Source organism: Pezoporus wallicus, unplaced genomic scaffold (genome assembly GCF_028554395.1).
Source record: "Pezoporus wallicus isolate ANWC-B61680 ecotype Strahan unplaced genomic scaffold, APGP_CSIRO_Pwel_v1 contig_818, whole genome shotgun sequence".
Taxonomy (NCBI): Eukaryota; Metazoa; Chordata; class Aves; order Psittaciformes; family Psittacidae; genus Pezoporus; species Pezoporus wallicus.
The window spans coordinates 145,443-166,156 of record NW_026636248.1 but is presented as its reverse complement, the minus strand read 5'-3'; the positions used below and the strand labels follow the sequence as shown (position 1 = coordinate 166,156).

The 20,714-nt window shown below is 39.4% G+C and overlaps 1 protein-coding gene across 5 annotated transcripts; it reads left to right on the top strand.

Moving 5' to 3' along the window:
• The first annotated feature begins 666 nt into the window (after positions 1-666).
• On the top strand, positions 667-20,531 carry TMEM170B (transmembrane protein 170B). Of its 5 annotated transcripts, XM_057399249.1 has the most exons (4): positions 667-925; positions 11,649-11,819; positions 15,642-15,713; positions 17,491-17,627. In XM_057399249.1, the coding sequence occupies exons 1-3, from the start codon at positions 829-831 to the stop codon at positions 15,698-15,700; spliced, it is 327 nt and encodes a 108-aa protein (XP_057255232.1). In that variant the 5' UTR covers positions 667-828; the 3' UTR covers positions 15,701-15,713; positions 17,491-17,627. The 5 variants fall into 5 exon arrangements, with proteins under 5 accessions (XP_057255232.1, XP_057255234.1, XP_057255231.1 ...); XM_057399251.1 differs by lacking the exons at positions 15,642-15,713; positions 17,491-17,627 and adding an exon at positions 19,942-20,531; XM_057399248.1 differs by lacking the exon at positions 15,642-15,713 and having other exon boundaries at positions 17,491-17,979.
• The last annotated feature ends 183 nt before the right edge of the window (positions 20,532-20,714 follow it).

Sequence of the window (20,714 nt, the reverse complement as noted above, 5' to 3'; positions counted from 1 at the left end):
CCTCAGCTCGTCGCCTCCTGAGCCGCGGAGCCTCGGGCCCCGCCGTCCCGGAGATACTAACGTCCGCGCTCCGCGGAGCACCGCTTCTTAACGTTGCGTGGAAAACCCGAAGCCGATCCCGGCACCCTGGTGCGGGGCGGGCCCTACCGGCAGGTGAGCGTGTCCCACCACCAGCCAATGGCGAGGCCGGCTCGAGCCCGTCCCTATGTCGAGAGCCAATCAGGGTGAAGCGCGCAGCTCGTGCGCTACTTAACGGTCACCGGGACCCTGCCCCTTATACGCACTCCCGGGAGCCGCGGCGCCCACGCCCGCCGCCGGGTCCTCTCGCTGCGCCTGCGCGGGGCCGCCCGCGTCTCCCCTCCCACTGCCTCCTCTACGGCCGCAGCTGGCGTCTGGTGCTGGGAGCCGCGGCCGTCCTGCCCCTCCCCTCCGCAGGTGATGCCGGTGTCTGGGGCGATGCCGCTAGGGAGGCGGCCGCTACTGATGGAGGAGGAAGCGGCGATGGGGTCCGCTCGGGCCTCGTCGCACGTCCCCGCTATCGGCTCGCACCTCGGGGCCGCCCTGCCCGGACCCTGAACACTGTGGAAGCCCTGGCGGCCGGACCGATCTCTCGGCTTCCCCCACAAGCCGCCATCTCCCCTCTACGTCCTCGATGTCTCCCCCGCTGTACGGAGTCTTCTTCGCCGCCTCCCTGCTCTCTTGCTCGCCGCCGCAGCTCTCCCGCCCCGCGGTCCGGTGGCGAGAGGTGTCCGGCATCCGTGTCGTCAGGCCACCCGTCTCCCCGGGCTGAGGAGCGGCGGAGGAGAGGCCGCTGGACCACCCGCCACGATGAAGGTGGAAGCGGGGGACAACTCCATGATCAATCTGTCTGTGCAGCAAGTGCTGAGTCTATGGGCTCATGGCACCGTCCTCCGCCACCTCACCGGTAACGGGGTGCGGGGGTGCAGGGTGGGGCGAGGGGTTGGGGAGCGGAGGGGAGGGCGAGCCCCGTGGCATACAATGGAGGGCGTGGGACCAGTGTGTGGGGTTGGCGGTGGTCTCCGTGTGTTAGGAGAAGGGTTGGGCGGTGGTTGTGTGCGTGGATACGTGTGTGTGCATACATGCCTATTTGTGAGCATGTACATGGTGTGTGTTTTCTTGGACGGGATGGGTTTGGCGCTGGTATGTCCAGGGAGACGAGAGAGAGCTGTGTGTTAATGTGTGGGAGGATGGTGTGTGTGCCCGGTGCCTGGTCTGCCTGCTGGAGTAAAGGGTTAAGGATGTCAGTGTGCTCACACACTTTTGTGTGTGTGTATATATCAAAAAGCTAATGGCATAGGGTATGTGCATATGAGTGAGTTGGTGGGTACCTCTGTGTGAGTAAAGAGTTGTAGAAAGCACGTGTGAATGTATAAATGTGTATGGAAAGCTGGAGTATATCTGGGGGAGTGGTTTTGCTTGTCTGGCTGTTTGGGTTTTTTTGGTGGATTTATGCTTATTGGCGTTTGACAGAAAGCGATAAAAAGAGCCCCCACCCACAGAGAAATGAATGTGAGAATTGGGGACTTCCGCCTCCCACCCCGAGTATAGCCCTATACAATGGGACCTGTGAGAGTTAATGAGGTGGCAGATGTCCCCTGACAAATGGGGACAATCTTAAACAACAGAGATTCTGAAAGACTGAGCTGTTCTGAAGAAATTCTACCCACCAAAAGGGTCAGATCTTCATCCTCCGTTAGGAAAAGGAGAGCTTTAGCAAGAACTTTCCCTGTTCAACCTCCTGCTTAAAAATGGGTGTGGACCACTGTGAGACCCAGGGCATAAAGTGGAGAGGTGTATCTTCACTCTTCTGTCTAGAGGTGAAGAAAAGCATAAGCTTCCAGCCCTGAATAAGCAGGGATTTGGTGTCAATAGCAGAGATGTTACTGAGTGTATTCCTTCTATCTGGTATAGGAGTATATTAGATGGTGACAGATTAGTGGAAAATGTTGAGTAAGGGGATATGATTGAAATATTTGTGAACCTATTCTAATATTTACGAAAGAGTATCATGCCATCTTTTTTTCTCCCTCTATAGCAATGATTGATTATTCTTTCAATCTATTAAAGGTGGAAGAAGTATGATGAAAATAGAGGTGGAGCTGAAGTTCAAGCTGTAGTAAAGCGACCATCTTAGGCTTTATCTTTCTTGTTCTTTTAAATTTCAGGATACTTTTTAATTTAATAAAGACGTTACACAGATTTATTCTTTATCTAATCTATGAACTTTTTAAGATGTCTGCCTCCAGGTTTTGGAGTGGTGGCACACTGATGCAACTCATTTTCTGGGTAGTTATTTTTGCATAATTTTCATAAAAATACATCTTGTACTCTTAAAGGAAAAAGTTCACAATGGATTTAACTTTTCTTTGTGCCAGACATCCTCTATAAAAATTCTTTTATTAGAGCATTATGCAATGTAGGCATTTATGAAATTCAGTGCTGTTAAGCAAGCAAGGCAGTTTTTTCTCGGTGCTTTTGCAATATAATAAGGGGTTGCACAAGGTATTTTTGATGTAGAATATATTTTTCTTGTTTAACGAACATGAAAAATAATTACACATTGCAGTATTTCTGGAGAGTGTCAGTTGTAGTTATACTACAGTTTCTGAATTGGTGCTTAAATGCAGGCTATCCTTACAGCCATAAACTGTTCTGCTGAATGTTCTTATGGACTGTTGACAGTTAATAGCTGTTACTGATTCTGTCTTATGAGATTTTTAATATAATAATTTATATTAACAAATGGCTGTTAAACTTATAGAAACTCTTTCTAAAATACTTACCAAAGTAAACAGTTCAGAAACTGAAATTCTGGTTTTCCATGCTAAGAAAATAGTTGTGTGAATGAGTTTGACTTGTTTGACTACTCGATTCATTCCCTTTTGCATCTCAGTACTGGGAAAAGGCATTCATAAATGTATAGTGTTCCATGAATATTTAAGAATGCTTTGTCTTTGGTTTTGGACTTCAAGTTGTGGTCTGGATATAGCTTTTAAGCTACACAAGTGAAAATTTAGGTAACTAATGTTGATTATGTTCCTGATAAAATTTTACAAATATGCAGAAGCATTAAAAAATGCTTATTTCCCAAGACTTTCAATGGGAACCCAATAGGAACTCCAACCTAAACCAGGAATTGCTTCAAACATTAATAGTTTAATTTTGGTGGTGTTTTTCAAGGGGATGTTGACCATTATTTTCATACCAAGTAGCTGATTCAGGTTCAACATAGAAAAGAAATCCAGTCTCTCAGAGCACAAAATATCCACAAGCAGTTTAATTCCTCCCTCATACACATCACACCCTGTGACAGTTAAAGCTGCAAGCACTGTTTTTTTTGTAGCTGAACCTAGGCCACTAGCATGAGGTACTTTGCTCATATCTTCCTGCCCTCACTTGAGAGGTGCAGGTAAGGCTCTAGTAACTGTGTGAGGTGGCTTTTACCTTGTCCTATTTTACCTTTTCCAGCAAATCCCAGGAACGGCCCTTTCACATGAGTTGGTTGTGCTTTAGAGCTGGAAGTAGATTAGGGTTTACTAGAGCAAGTCAGATAATCACTGACTCTGAAACAAATAAAAATAATCCTAATTTGAGTGCCCATTATATAAATAGATATTATTTAAGGAAGTAGCCTTAATATATATAAATATATATTATTTAATAAAGAGCTTGGTAATATTTCTACTCTTCTTATAAATGATGTAGATATTTTGTTTATGTCTAGCAATTGTATGTTCCAAAGCTGTAAGCTTCTGGTCTGAGCAAGTTTTATATTAGCCACTGAGGGGGTGGGAAGACAATGTTGTTTACTCTGTGCCACTACTGTGCAAAGGAGTTCATGGAGAAAAAATAAACCAACACCACCATCATCAAAACCCAAACAAATAAAACCTCCAGGAACAACAAAATAAAACCAACAACCTTGTGTTGTAGTGTATAACTTCTAAAGGCAGAGACATCTTTCTCCTCCTACCTCCACCCCAGAGTCCTAAGGTGACGAGCTCAAGACCACAAACTGTTTTTATATACTTCAAAATAAAAAGGTCTATAGTTTTCAAGTGCTGGACAGTAATTAGTCTTGAATTTGTTGGAAGTACATTTATAAGAGATTATGGGTTTTGCACAGAAGATGCTCCTTACCTGTTGTGGTTTTTGTTTGGATTTTTTTTTTTAAAACTCCATCCTGTATTCGTCACCAGTTGTCCAGATTATGTCTTGGTCCCCTGTCCTGTAACTTGAGAGGATTAGTCTGTAACTTATAATTTCATGGCTCTTTAGCAAATGCTTCTCTTCCATTCAAGTGCAGCAAGCATGTTAGTATCTCTGAACAACAACTTGACTGTGTAGGCCTGTTAACTTGGAAAATACCAGTTAGCACAATAATTAAGGAAAGGTCCCAGTGATGAAGAAAATACTGTAGTATGTAAAAAGCCGAGTTACATCTGCAGGTGTAATATACTGTCACTTCCATCTGAGTGCTTTGAGTTTCTAAGGCTACAGGAATACAACATTGTACAGATTCTTAGTTCAAATTTCAATGTGTTGCCTTACTGACTTAAATTTATATCTCTGTATTCCCAGCATAGATATTTATTGCTCCACTTAACTATACCCAGCCTACCACTGTTAGCCACGTAGATTAGAATCTCAAGAGAGATACTGTCTTCTGGAGTAATCAGTCTTGATTTGTGAAAGGCAATCATTATTCATTTGGCAAAACAAGCTAAAGGAAAAGAAAGGTGCTGAAGTTTAAGTACTAAGGATATACTCCATGTTTACTGAAGCTGAGTGGCAATAGGACAGTGCATCCATTTATATAGATAATGTTTAAAAATATTAGCATTTATATACTTTGTGTGTTGACTTTGCATTTTTATTTGCCCAAAGTGAAAGTGTTGATAGAGTGCAACTTAAAGTGTTGATAAGATGGATGTGATAAGAATGCTATTCTAAACTGTAGCATGTTTTAAAGATTTTTTTTCTGGTCTTTAAGGTTGTGTGTGCCTACATTAATATATACATAATGTGTGTATACATATGTAGTTGATGCTGGCTGGACAACAGGTGCCCACCAAAGCTGCCATCACTCTCCCTCCTCAGCAGGACAGGAGAGAAAATATAACAAGAGGCCCATGGGTTGAGATAAAGACAGGGAGAGATTGCTCACCAATTACCATCATGGGCAAACCAGACTCCACTTGGAAAAAATTAGTGTAATTTGTTGCCAATCAAATCAGAGTAGGATAATGAGAAAATAAATGCAAATGTTGCAACACACAGCCATCCCTTCTTCCCAGGCTTAACTTTACTCCTGATTTCTTCACTTCCTTCTCCACCCCCTGCAGCAGTGCAGGGGGATAGGGAATGGGGATTGTGGTCATTTCATCGCATGTTGTCTTTGCTGCTGCTTTCTCCTCAGTGGGAGAACTCCTCACACTCTTCTGCTCCAGCATGGGGTCCCTACTACAGGAGATAGTTCTTCACAGATTTCTCCAATGTGAATCTATCCCAGTGGCTGCAGGTCTTTGTGAACTGCTCCAATCTGGGTCCCTTTTATGAGGTGCAGTCCTTCAAGAACAAGCTGCTCCAGTGTGGGTCCCCTGTGGGATCACACATCCTGCCAGTAAACCTGTTCCAGCATGGGCTCTTCTCTCCATGGGGCCACAGGTCCTGCGAAGAGCCTGCTTCAGTGCAGGCTTCCCACAGGGTAACAGCCACCTTCAGCCATCCCCCTGCTCCAGTGTGAGGTCCTCCATGGGCTGCAGGTGGATCTGTTCCACCATGGACCTCCATGGGCTGCAGGGGCACAGCTTGCCTTACCACGGTCTACCATGCATTACAGGGGAATCTGCTCTGGCAGCTGGAGTACTTCCTCCTGTCCTCCTTCGCTTACCCTGGTGTCTGCAAAGCCATTTCTCTCATGTATTCTTACTCCCTTCTCTGGCTGCAATTGCGCATGTGCAAAAACTTTTCTCCCTCTTAAGTATGTTATCCCAGAGGTACTACCACTGGGTTTGGCTTTGGTCAGGGGCAGGTCTGGCCTTGACTCTGGCATTGACTCTGCTGGACACAGGGGAAGGGTCTCAGAGCTCTGCACACACCACACCCACTCCCCCACCCCCAAGCCTTGCTGTGCAAGCCCAGTACACTATAGTACATAAGCATAATGTATGTATGTATGATGTGTTTTATAGGTGTAAATACTGAAATTAACAAAGAAGTACTCTAAAACTGGAGTAATAGGGCATGAATTACAAGTTATTTGAGCTGTGCAGCTTTTCTCATAGAAAAAAGTCCTCACCCAAGTCAAGCCAATGGCAAGGAACATAAACTGAAAAGATTTAAGGTTTAGTGATTAAGTGCTAAGAATTTTAAGGAAACCTGAAAAATGGATCTCTGTTGTCCTGCTTAGAGAAGCTATGGCATCTGTGTGATAGATTGGATGTCACTGTGCTTGTAAGCTAGTAAATACTCAGTTTCCTAGTTCTCTGTATTTCTTGGAGAGCTGTGGGGTTTAATAAAAATAAGTTGTGGTTTAGCTATTTAAAGTAATTTGTTTACACTGACAGTAAGCTCTGAGACTTTTGGGATCAAGCAAAGAAAGTTGGGAGGGTTTTGAAAAATGTTATTCTTTTCATGTGTCTTTAAGGTAGCTATATGAGGGCATGACTAAATAAACTGAGGCTAGGTTGGTATTTGGAGCTTTCTACCAGGTGAAGCTAAATCATTATTACCGTACTAGCAAAATACTCCATATGTGAGCCAGCTAATGAGTATAGTTACACAAGGACTGAAATTTGATAGTGTGTTTTTTTAATCAAGGTAGCAGTGATCATATAAATAAGTTTATATCTCTGAAAGTATCAATCAGTATATAGAACATAAATAGTTGCACCAGCATGTTCTTAAGACACTTCAGTCTCACTTCCTCCTCCTTACAGCTATTGTGAATCTTTCAACTACTTGGTTATTTTTCAGCAACAGAAGTCTTGACCATTTGTGTTCAGGCATCTACATTCTCTTTCTCTGTTTTTCTCAGTGGCATCTGTCAGTGTTATTCCCAACCCATTCTTTGCTTCTTTCAGTCTGACTCTAGCACACTTTTCTGAAAGTCATTCTCATCATGGTTCTGGGGTTCGACAGTACCGAACTTCGCAGGTTCTCAAACTCTTCCACTCAAATACCTCTGCATAAAGTTCTTTGCACTCAACCTGTCAGGGTAAGAATGACTATGTTGTCCTCTAGGTTTACAGAGCTTGAGGCCGCATCTAGATCGCTTAAAAGATTGGCTGTCCTCCCTACCTTGTTTATCCGTGTTAAACAGCTTATTCGGTTGTCTTCATCACTGGCCCAATTAATGAGCAGAAGTAAATAAACAAGTGTGTTGAACTACTAGGCATAAAAAAAAAAAATAAACAAAGGAGGATAAGAAAGTAAAGGAAGGAAAAGTCATCCTAGGGAAGGTGCTCAAAAGCAATTTGTCATATTTCAGCTTCTAGGACTAATCATGCTTTGATGACACGAGGTGGTGTGGCCTAACAAAGTGGCCAACAGGTCATGGGAGGCAATTCTCCCTCTGCTCTGGTGAGACCCTACCTGAAGTACTGTGTCCAGCGATAGGGTCCCCAGCGTAAGAAGGACATGGACCTGGTGGAGTTGAGAGGAGGATCACCAGGGTGGACAGAGGGCTGGAGCATATCTCCTACGAACACAGACTGAGATAACTGGGGTGGCTCAGCCCGGAGAAGAGAAAGCTCTGGAGAAACCTTAGCCTTCCAGTACTTAAAGGGGGCCTACAAGAAATGTGGAGAGGGACTTTTTACAAGGGCATGTTACAATAGGACAAGGGGGAATGGCTTTAGGTTGAAACAGGGGAGATACAGATTAGTTATTAGGAAGCTCTTCCCTGTGAGGGTGATGAAACACTGGAATAGGTTTCCCAGAGAAGCTGTGCCTGCCCCATCCCTGGCAGTGTTCGAGGCCAGGTTGGGTAGGGTTTTGAGTAATCCTGTCTAGTGGAAGGTGTCCCTGCCATGGCAGGGAGATTGGAACTAGATGCTTTTTCAGGTAACTTCCAACCCAAACCATTCTGTGATTGTATGATACCTACTGAGGAAAATAAAGAAAATTCTTGGGTTCAGAAGAATTGCGAATATAGTCTCTTTCTAAATGTGTAGTGTGCAGCTGAAGAACATGAAACATTTATGTGAAATAGTCAATTGATAGGAGTCTTTGAATTACAGATCCTTCAGGTTTTTAACACTACTTTAACATTAAAAGATGACTGATGAAAGGTTGATAAATTATGATTATAAACGGCTCTGATCTTGTATGTTGTGTATGTTTGTGGAAGATTTGTTGCTGTGTTCCATTGAGTCTTTCACTAGAAAAACCAGTGTTGTAAGAGAAAGATATGATCTAAATCAAGGGTTAAGAAGCTTTGTGTGATCAAGTTCTCAATTTCTGTAATACCAGATCTTGAAATGCTACTCTCATGATGATTGGGTAAGCTATCATCCCAGAATATTTGAGTAGCGTAATTATTGCTTTTTCTTTTTTTGTATCAGGATGCAACAGTATAAGTTGTCTATTCATTGCTAATAACCATTCAAAATTAAAAAACCAGGAATGAATCTCTAGGAAATTAGAGGTATCTTGGTACTAAGGGGAGATGCTAAAATAATTCCCATAATGAGATCGAGTGGCAGATTTGTGCTTTGTTTCCAGGAAGACTTTTCCTTTCCTTTAAAAAAAAAATCCAGTTATTATTGCAGTAGATGAATAGATTCTTTAGCAAGAATGTGTGTGAGGGGAGGGGAAGGACAGAAAAACCCCTTCTAGTCTCTCTGCTCATACCTTGTCTAGTAACTTTGTAAAGGAAAGCTTTTCAGCCACATTCTTTTAACAAATTTAGGTATGTAAATTGGTAGAGAATAGATAATCTAAAGCATATGGTCTTGATGAAGTTGTCAAATAAAAAGCACCTCCAAATGAAACATGGGGCTTTGAGCAACCTAGTCTAGTGGAAGGTGTCCCTGCCCATGGTAGGGGTGACAGTCTTTCAGGTCTCTTCCAACCCAAATTGGAAGTGATTCTAATTTGCTCTTTTACAGGATAAAGACAGCTAACTCCACTGCTTGCTGTGTCTCCCACCCCGCTGGCTGCCTTCTGCAGATAGGTGTGTCATAGGCTTGTATCCCTAACTCTTCTGTCTCTTTCCCAAATAAGCAAAGTTTCTTCTCTTCCTCCCTCTTATATCCCTGGACATGGTGTTTCCTCCATCCACCCTATTTAACTCCAACTCTTCTGAAGTGAACACCTACAATTTTTAGCATCTACAGTCAGTTTGGCAAAACTGTAGGCTATTTGTAATAAGAACGTACTGGGTTATTGCAGGTATGTGTAACACTACCTGTATTTCTTGCATCACTGATGTTACAATGCTGTTGACTTGGAAATTTAAGCCTCTCTGAAGTGGTGGTTTATCGCTGATTTATTTAAATGCTACAGCTGCGTTTGTGTGGAGCAAGGAATATTTCTGGATGTTCCCTAATTTCCTTTTCAATGCATTCAGTCTGTGTTCCTTTTAAGAAGTAGGAGAAGAAAGCGCATACCAAAACCCTCATGTTTTTATTTCTTTATCCAACAGGACATTTGGGGCTGTTTCATTCCCATGTCTCCTGCCCTAAATATAAAGTGAGAGGTGATGATAATGTTTCTTGAGCTTTATTTGGAATGTAAATAAGACAAAAGATAGTTACTCTCAATGAAGCTATTTTGTTGTGCAAGGGTTTGTAAGTATTTTTGGTTTCTTAGTTACTCAGGAATAATTAGCCTTCCCATAATCTTTCCTCTTCTTCTAAAATTACAGTCTTCCTAAGACTGGAAATCAGTTGTCTTTTCCACCTGATGAGGATTGACAGTGAACACAAAGGATGATTTCCTAAAAGCTGATGCAGTGCCTAGTAAAGCCTGTGGAAATTACAGGGAATGATGGTGTCTGACAGAATCAGATTCCAACAGACTTTCTTGGCTCTGTTAGAAACTTTAAAGCTGCAATGGCTTTTTAGGAGAAACTGACTAAAAGTGCAGTGTCCTGGGACTGTCCCTCAGACATTTTTGCCGAGAGACAATATCAACAGCATTGCTTCTCCTTCCCATAGCATGTCTATGTATTGGCCGTTTGCTTCGGAATAACTGGCTACTGAATGTAGGCTGCGATAATCATACAGCTGAAGTATTAATTGAATGTAGTTTTACCATACTTCTTGCTGCTCTCTTGAGAGAGCCTTTTGATTACCATAATTTAGAGGACTTTTAAGTCCTATGACATAGTTCTGCCTTTTGTGCCTGTGTGAAAGGGGAAGGGTTAGCTACTGCTAAATGAAAAATCTTAAAACTCTCTACTATGTATATACATACAATATTGATACTGGACTAAAAGGACTTCAGTTACTGTGTAGCAACCATTCTTTCTCAGTATCCTTTCATGGTACGTTTTCTTTGAGCTGCTAAGTATTTTTTAAATTATCCAGTTGAGTCATATGACAGTCAAATGACTGATGTAAATCAAGCTGCAATAATTATCAGGCATAATCTATAACTATCCTGCTGTTATAAGGAAGCTGTGTGTATGTGTGTGTATATATATATTTAAGGGGGAACTGCAGAAAAAAAAAATCTGAATTGATGACAGTTTTCTGGGCTTATGTCAGTCAGGAAAATGTACCCCAGTTTGTGAATTTTGTGGTGATCTATACCTACTGTAGCTAAGTTGGCAAAACCCAAACCCTTCTTTTGTTGCATTTCCCCACCCTTCTGAGTTATAATGCGTCTTAGAAAATTGCCACCAAGTGAGAATGATTCTTTAGTTCTTACGTAGCTTCATTGATGGTTCCCGCTCTTTTCTTTGAAGGTAATGTTCATGTCTGACAGTCTTCAGAGAAATGTTTGTACTCCACACATTCTCATGATCTCTTGTCCTTGCTTAGTAATTTAAATAGTAGTCACTACTTGTCCCTATGAAGTTCTCTGGTAAGCAATTAGAAGCAAGGAGTTAGATGTGTTAAAATTTCTTGTTAAAATTGTAGTGTTTTTATTTGTGCCTTTGAAGCTAATTTGATGGAACACTCTTATTATGGTTCCTGGGTGGATAAACCAAAGTCTTTAATCTCGGTTTTCTCATGTCATTTTACCTGACGTTGCCTCTTGTTAAAACAAACAGTGCCCACAAAAACAAACCAACCAACCCAAATAATTCTTCCCTTTCTTCCTCATTCAGTCTTTGTTCTAGAGAATATTTCATTCTGCAGGTGTACTTACAATACCTAGTGAGAAATTGCAATTAACAATTAAAAGAATGATGGACTTCTTTTAATTATTTGGATTAAAATGGTGCCAGAATCCTTTTTTATAATTTTTTGGTCATAATAGTTACTGCTTTATGATAGACTGCTAAAAGGGGAAGGTGTCTTGAGCATATGCTGATATTATCCCATTGATTCCTTTTAAGATGGAAATAGTATTGCTTTTCTCTTGTTGTTGATGTATACAATGTTTAAAAGTTTCTTACTTGTAAACTTCTTGTCTATGAACTATTAACCCTTTATTTGACTGCTTTCTTTCAGAGATGTGGTACTGGGTCTTCCTCTGGGCTCTCTTCTCCTCTCTCTTTGTCCATGGTGCTGTGGGAGTATTAATGTTTGTGATGCTGCAGAGGCATAGGCAGGGGAGACTGATCTCTGTCATTGTGGTCAGCATTGGATTTCTGGGCTCTGTAACAGGAGCAATGATAACCAGTAAGTCTGCCTCTTGTTTTGTGTTTCTTTCTTGTTTTATATCCAATTTCTAAATGGTGGGGGGAAGCCCTAAAAAAAAACAAACAAAAAAACCCAACAAAACCCAACCTCCCTTCCAAAAAAAAACCCCAAAAACCAAAAAACAACCCCCCCCAAACCCCAAATCCACTTTTTATTTATTTTATTTTTAGTAATTTAATTGTTTATTAAGGATTTTTCCTTAGGTATATAGCTATCCTAATGATAATGACAGCTGAATTGCTCTTCTGTTGTGTAAAGGTAATTACTGTAAATTGTCAGGGGAGTGCAGAAATCATCCTACTCTTTGATTTTGCACATTTGGTACCAAGCTATTCAGAAGGTGTATGCTCAGCATGTAATATCTGTTTGAGACCAGGAAGAATGGTCGTGTCCTACTATACCTGTTGCAGATTTATTTACTTATTTTTATTTTTTTTTGTCAGAGATTTCTGATCAAGATCATCTCTTAGTACCCTTAAAGCTAAGAGTTTCTTTAGAAAATGAGGTCCTGATTCCATTGGTTGCCAGGCTGAATTCCTGCTTGTTTCATTGGGCCTGCTGGAGATTTTTAAATTGCACCTGGATAGGATGTAGCTGTTTTAAAAGAAATAAAGGTGCAATGTAGGTAGTGATTTACAGCTAAGAAAATCCATTTGCTTGGGGAAGTTACACTTGGCTCATGAATTTGAAAGGACTTTCCAGGCTTGGGTTAGACGTAATGTTACTTTCTACTTTATTTGGGGTAGGGAGGAAAGAGAGAGGAAGGCCATTAGACCCCTCCAACTCATACCCCCCAGCTGTGCTGTGTTCAAGGTAAAATGTTCTTTAACAAGGGCCATCTGTTGCAGAATTTCTTATGGTGTTAGGCAAATGCCTACCACTTAAGATACATTTTAAATATTTTTTTTTAATTTCTTGCTATTGTATCCATAGATAAGCTGCTAACCATTTTTCTGTTAAAGCAGCCTACAGTAAAGTTCACAGAGCTGCAGTTAAAACTTGTGCTTTCTGCAATGTTTAATAACTGGTATAAGTGTTTTATATAGTGAAAGGCAGAAATGTTACACCTGATCAAATGTGGACCACAAGTGATATTGTTTTGAGGAAATGCTGCTTAGCTGTTTTCATCTAGGGTTATTGATATCAGATACTGTTTTCCCCATCTTTCATAAGAAAACTCATTATCCATATCAATACTGAAATAAATGCCATAGGATCAGTAGGACAGTTTGGCTTTATCATATCCAGCTTATCTAACTTACAGACTACAGTAGCTTTCCCAAGCAAATAGGAGCATGGCGAGTTTTCTGTTTGTGGGGAAGAAAATAAGTAGTTATTGTCTGAAAGAAGGCTGATAAGGAGTTCTCAACATTAAAATAAATGGGTTGAACAGGGCCTGTGGTAATCTGAGAAGTAGTTTCAGCCCAAATATCTTCAGTGTGGTTGACAAGATGAAAGACTTCTGAGAGTAAGGAGCTGTAAATCTAGGAATCCTCATATAGTCTGTATAGTTCTGCCTTTCATTCCCATTTTTGTGTACTGCCCAGGTGACCAGAGCAGTGGTATTAATTCAGTTTACTCATATACACAAGTGATTTGTGACAGATTATTTCTTATTGCTACTGAAAGTCCTTCTTCTTGCCTGTTGGTTTTCAAGATTAAATAAAAATGCAAATTTCATTGAAAGTTTCATTAAGACTTTCCTCAAAAGGCTGTTTTAATTGCTGTATATTTGTCAGCCTAGAAGAATGTCCATCATAACATAGTATGGTTCAGTACAACTCTACTTTTTTTTTTTTCCCCTAAGGTGAGGTGGAACCAGTTCAGTGCCTTACATTACATGTTATGTCAATTTTTGTGCTATGATTAAAATGGCAGTGGCCCAGTTACAAGGTCTGTCATACATGGGCATTTCTTAAGAACTGAAAACAGGAAATGTGATGCTGGGACATCCAAACAAAGATTTCTGGAAGACCAAGAAAGCCTGTGGTGGGAAAGGTCTATGTTCACTGTTATTAAAATTAAAGTACTTTATGTCTTTTATCTATGCATAAAAAGAGGAGCAACACAGTTGTATGTTTAGTGTCTTGTTTTGAAGGTCAAAACATTAAATAAGTAGTACTGTTTACGTGTAAATTCACCTGAATTTCTTAGCTTAGACTATAGACTCATTATATTCCCAAAGATTTTGTATAGAGCATTTGCAACGTGGTGAGCCAAATACTTTTACTTTCAGGTATTTTTATTTCTAGACAGCACCGAATTACTTCATACTGAAAGAAATTCTGTGGGGAGCTTCTGGAGACAAATTATGGTGATAAAATATTAAAGAGAGGATTTTTAATAGATGTTGTGTTGCAAACTGGGATGCAGGTTGAAATATCTAGTTGTTTAGTTATGCCTGAACCAGTGTTTAAGAAACTAAAATAGCAAGCTGGCTTCAATTTGCATTTTGTATTTCCAGTCATCTGCATCATTTGTGTATGTGAATGAATGTAGTGTGTAGATGATTAAGTAGTGCAAGTTTAATGTTGCTCAGGTAGAGCTTTCAAACTGTCTGGCCTTTTGGGATCTTCTCACGAGCATATAGCAGAGCAGCAAACTCCTCGCTTTCTAGGCTGTCGTGGTTTAAGCCCAGGGAGCAACCCAGAACCACGCAGCCGCTCGCTCACTCTCCCCCTCCACTTCATCCCCCTGCTGCTGGAGGGATGGGGGGGGGAATCGAAAGAATGTAACTCCCATGGATTGAGATAAGAGCAGTCCAGTAACTAAGGTATAACACAAACCGCTACTGCTGCCACCAATAATAATAATGATAAAGGAAATAACAAGGGAAGAGAATACAACCGCTCACCACCCGCCGACCAATACCCAGCCCAACCTGAGCAATGATCTAGCCCTTTGGGGTAACTGCCCCCAGTTTATATACTGGACATGATGTGCTGTGGTATGGAATACCTCTTTGGCTAGCTTGGGTCAGGTGTCCTGGCTCTGCTTCATCCCAGCTTCCCCTCCCCCCTGGCAGAGCATGAGGCTCAGAAAGTCCTTGGTCAGAGTAAACATTACTTGGCAAAAACTAAAAACATCGGTGTTGCCAGTGTTGTTCCCAGGTGGAAAGTCAGAAACACAGCACTGCACCAGCTACTAAGAAAAGGAGAAAAATGACTGCTACTGCTGAGCCCAGGACATAGGCTTTGAAAAATTATGTAACTTAATGTTATCAAAAAAGTTATAAAGAATTTACTGAATAGTAGGGGGTACTGCCGACCTTCCCTCCCCTCCCCAAAACAAAACAAAAAAAAGCCAACCAAAAAAACCCCAAAACATAACAGAACCCCAAACCCCCCAAACCCAACCAAGATCAGATAAATGTCAGGCAGTTTGAGGCAGGTATTTTATCTTTATTTTATCCAGAATGGTCTGTCCTTCGTCCTTTCTGCAAGCACACTCCTTTTTTGTGACAAATTCTCATTTCCCTCATTGGCCTATTGTACTGTACTTTGGCTTTATACCAATTGTGCTGGGTTATGCATTACAGGCTGTATTGCACACAGTTAATTGAGGAGTATAAATACATAATTATTAAGCTACCGCTTCTTAATGTTTTTATTATTGTTATTTTCCAGAATATCTCAATATTTTCTCAAGAAGCCAAAAATTTCCATTGTTGATTAACTTATAGCATCAAATTCTGGTATCCCAAATTAGCCAATTTCAATTCACTTTCAGAATTCAATCACCCAAGTAATTTTAATATCAGTACTAGGCTCAATCTGAAGGATCTCTTTCAATTTTTGACAGCAGATAGTCACAGAACAAATGGAAAGGTTTATCCAAGGCAACTGAGTGAAATACCATAAGGCTGCCCTTTTGGTGAGATATTTCTGGCGAAATAGACTTTATAGGATATGGTTTGGGTTTTTAAAAACAAGACCAAACCCAAAACAAAAACCACAACACCACACGACAAAACACACAACCCATCCACAACCATAAATCAATAAATGAAATCCAAAGCTCACTTAATTGTCTGATAGTGTTTGTTAATGCTGTTACAGCCACAATAACTAGTGAATTCTACTCTTCTTAAAACATTTGTAAATATGAGTTGTTACTTTTTCTAAGTAACAGATGACTCAGATACAAATTGTACTTTCAGAAAATCTGTTGAGACTTCATGTATTTCCATGTCACTAATGGGTTTTTGATCACTTCAGCTGACTATTTCTGTTAGTGACTTTGCAAAAACAAGGAAATTCCAACTTTTTTTTAACTCTTGCCTATAATTTAAAAGGAATGGTGGTGGCTTTTCAGCTTGAGGCTGAAAAAGCCTCTGTGATCTTTGGAAGCATTTAATTATGATTAGATAGCATCCGAGACCAGATATACTGAAAGTCTATAATTAAATTTTGGGTTTGGTCTTCAAAAAAAAAAAAAATCATTCTGAAAAAATTGATAAACTTAATGTTTGTTCTGTAGGCAAGAAAAGCAAACACTGTATAGAAAACACTAGTTCAGAAACTATTAAATAAAAGCTTCATTTTACATGAACTTTTGAGGTTTAGATTCAGTAGCATTTTTACCTGTGGACACAGCTGTATACAAGCCTGTATTTCTTTTCTGAGTGAACATTTTAGTATCCTTAAGTGTCAGAAGTTGTTTGAGCAGGAAATATTATTTGTTATTAGCATGTTATTGTTTTGACTGATTGATACAAAGATTGCATTTGTTCCAAGATATCACAGCTGTACCTGTGACTTCCGTTCTTCAAATACATGTGATACATTCAGTATGCAAAAGTAGAGGGGAGTTAGTAGCACCTGAATTTGTTTACAGTACAGTATTTTGTTTCTGGTTTATCCTGGCCATTTCATATTGGTGAGAAAGCTCACCAATCATATTCATGGATACATACACATAGATCCTCTCATACACTTTCATGGATAACAATGCAATACTTTGATACTTTTCATATTTTGCATGATTTGCTAAATACTTGTTAACAATTTGGTACTTTAAGTCTAAACTGGCACACTATGACCAGGTTATACAACTGAAATGTTAAATGACGCTAAGAAATTTGTAATTGTTTGCAGTTATTTTGTAGACTCTAGCAGTTTGACTGTTGTCTTCTCCCTGTCTGCCTATGCAAGCACAATTAAACTACACTTTAAACTCAGTCAGTTTTTAGGGGATTTTTTACATTTCAAATTAGCAGAAGGCAAAAATGTAAAAAAAAAAAAAAACAAAACCAAAAACCCAAACCCCAGACAAAAAAACACATACAAAAAAAAAACCTCCCCAAAACAACAAAAACCACCCTCAAAACAAAGCCAACCAAAAAACAAAGCCAACAAAAAGCCAAAAACAAACCCAGGCAAACTTTTGAAGATGTCTACAGGGAAATGACAAGATTTAATTTTTAAATCAAACTGATATTGTAAAAGTTAATCTGGTTCAGTTGGGAAAATCATTCCTGATGGACTTGTATAGCTAGAAAAATACGAGCAAGGCTAATAATTCTATAATGCAATGAAGTAATACAGAGCTTGCGAATGTTCCAGAATTAGCTGATGCATAGACATAGTAAATAATTTGTTATATTTGGATTTTACTGTGTTTTGATCATTGTTTTTCTTGTGATTCTTAGGTGCTGCAGTGGCTGGAATTTACAGAGTAGCAGGAAAGAATATGGCTCCCTTAGAAGCTCTTGTCTTTGGTGTTGGACAGACAGTACTGACGTTAATTATATCATTTTCAAGAATTCTTGCAACGCTTTGAGACTTACGTAGAAGGGGAAAAAATCAACTAGTTTAAAGAAATTCTTAATCTGAGGAGAAGCTTCCTGAAAATGGATTCACCAGCTTGCGAACTTGAATCTAGTGCGAGAGAAAGGAAGCTATGTGGAACATGCACTACAAAGCTGGAGGTTCAGTCAAATGAGCAGACTGTCCTCTAGTGTCTGAACTGTTGTACTTCTGCACTGCGCCTTAACGTGCCTCAGTCATAGGCAAGGTGCAATCCTTGTGTGCGAAGTTGACATAAAGCACCTTGAATAGCTGCCAGTCAGGTTAATGCTGAGTGATGGGATCATTGTTCTTAACAGTGTTGTAATAAAATAAAGGGATGCTCCTGAAAATTTCTGTACATGCCAAATTTGGAGTTTAATTCTTAACTGTTGGCTGCGTAAGCTTTGAAGTTGTAGTTGTAGAAGGATGCTGTGAGCATACACTTGAATTCAGGTAAAATAGCAACTGACTTTTGTATTAAGCAGAATCTCTTTGGCAAAAAGGTAAAAAAAAAGTAAAATTGAAGCAATGTGCAGAGAAACAGCAAGATTCAGTTTTCTTAAAACGAACTTCTTCAGCATTCATAACAACTGAACAACTGTTAGGTCTGTTTCAAAGATGAATTTTTGGGGCTTAAGAATGACAGCTTTAGCAACCCTTTTAGCACCAATGTAATTAGCACTATGTGTAGAAGGGCTCATGGCAGTTTTCTGAAGCTCAGCACATAATTTCTTCATGGGTTTAGCTTGTTAGAAATCAGTAGTTTTAGGAGACTGTATGCGGGTTACTAAGTACAATCTGTTGTGTATTCACAAACGAATTTTAAGTTGATGCTTTCCTTGAAATTATTTTGTCTTAAACATACAGATAGTTACCAGCCCTTCTGAAAGCTTGAGAAAGGTTACTTACTAGTAATAAGCTCCCTGTATTTATTTAAGCACTGGTAGGACTCTTAACCCTACATGTATTCTTTAAAGAACACACAAATATAACAGACTTTAAGAGAATACACCTATGAGGAAAATGGAAAGGGATAAAAATATGACCTACTGGTTTTCTACCGAACAAAAGTATTAAGTTTAAAATAGTTACTATACACCAAAATTTTTTAAAGTGGGGCAGCACTAATGTATTTACTACCTTGTTTCTGAACACTTTGTATCTTTGGAAAGATTAAGGTACCTGGAACATTCAAATACTTAGTTTTCAGTAGAGTTTGTGCTTTTCTAGTCTAAAAGGGACAGTAGTGTTGTGCATGTGAAATGTCTTAAATGTGAATGTTTTGGAGTGAATAGAAATTTTAAGTCTAATTACTAATTATTTATGAAACACAAAATTTAAAGGACACAAAGTTCTGTGTGAGGAATAAAGCGTCTTTTAGACCTTTCCTCAACTGAATGCTTTTCAGCAGTTACTTTTTAATGCTGGCAGGAAGAGTAAATTGCTGAAAAGTGATGTTGTTAAGATGTCAAAAAGACTTTCAGGGCTGTTGAAGCCACTGGGACCAACTGCAAAACTGAAAGAATATGGTTAAAATATAACTTGCAATCCAGTCATATTGCCTAGTGCTTCAAAATGTTAATAATTAATTAGCCTGTCTGCCTTTTTTTTCATTTCACATGAACTGTTTTTGGTTGGTTGTTTTTTAAGTATTAAGGATGTTAATATTATTTGTTTTCTTTTAAAGTATATGTCATCTTTGGAAAATGTAGAGAGTTATGTCTTTGCAGGGAACAAGGTGACATACGGGTTTGTAAATCTTTTCAGTATTATTTTTGTCTTTGAATTGCTTTAAAAAATGGCTGAATATATACCTTTTTAATGTCTTCAAAAAGTGTATTTTTCATGGTTTTGGGTTTTTTTTGGTCTGTGGCTTTTGTTTTGTGCTGATACTTTTTGGCATATAACAATCATTGCACTTTAGCAGACAATGAAATTATTACTTCTGTAAAAGGCAATTTAAACTTCTCCCCATTGTCTTAAATTATGAGAAAACTGGTTTCAGGTGTTTAAGTCAAATTGAATAATAAAATAATTGAACGTATTTCTCCTAATGTGCCTTGTTACATATATTTTTAGGGGAGAGGATTTAAAACACCACCAAATTATATCTTCATTTTTGTTCTATTTTTGTTATTTCTGGTTAATTTGGTTATTTGATATGTCTTACTCAATAGACATTAAAACGTTTGTCTGACAACCTAGAAAGTGTTTGTCTGGATCAAACCCAGGTGTTTCATGAAGCACTGTATTCAGTAATTTAGATTGCCTCCTGACTTTAACTCACACTGCAACTTCTTCGTACTTTCCAGTTTCCTGGAGCATCTTGACTCTTCTTCATTGCAAGAGGCTGTTGTGCTACCACTGATCAATGGCTTGCTGTCTTTCACCAAGTTAAACTATAACACTGCTATTAATGAAATGCATACACAAAGCTTTTCTTGATGAACTTCATCATTTTAATTGCCGTGCCAGTGAAATTGTTGCCATTATAACCTTTCCCCTTTGAAAAGGAGAGATCTTTGCAAATATCAAGTTATGCCTTCTGCCAAATAATTTTTATCATTGTAATAACTTCTACAACACTGTTAGGTGCTTAGTTGTCTCTGCTTTATATGGCTGTATTGCCTTGCACAGTGAATAGGCAGATAATGTAATGCCTAAGTGGCTTAAAAGAGAAGTATTTGATAGAAAATTGTTTTTAACTATTTCTTGTGAGGAATATATGAGGACAGATAGGTTGTCAATGAAGTAGTATTTGATCATACTATGAACTTAACTGTGTGATAACTCCAGTAGTAGAAGGAAGTGTAAGTGGCCTTATGTCTATGATAGTTTGAAGTTTCATTCCACGTCCTTAGAAACAGTATTGTTTAACATAAGGTGCTCCAGTGAGTGCAATGTATGCATATATGTATTGTTTAAATATGAATAATGTTTTTGCGGTGTGTTTGATACCTTATGGATGCTAGAAATCGAAATAACTTTTCCAAGAAAGAAAAAATTATTTCAGGTAACTGGTTTTGGCTTTATTGATTTTATTTTTGGTTTCATTTTGTTTTGTTTTTGTGGGGATTTGTGTTTT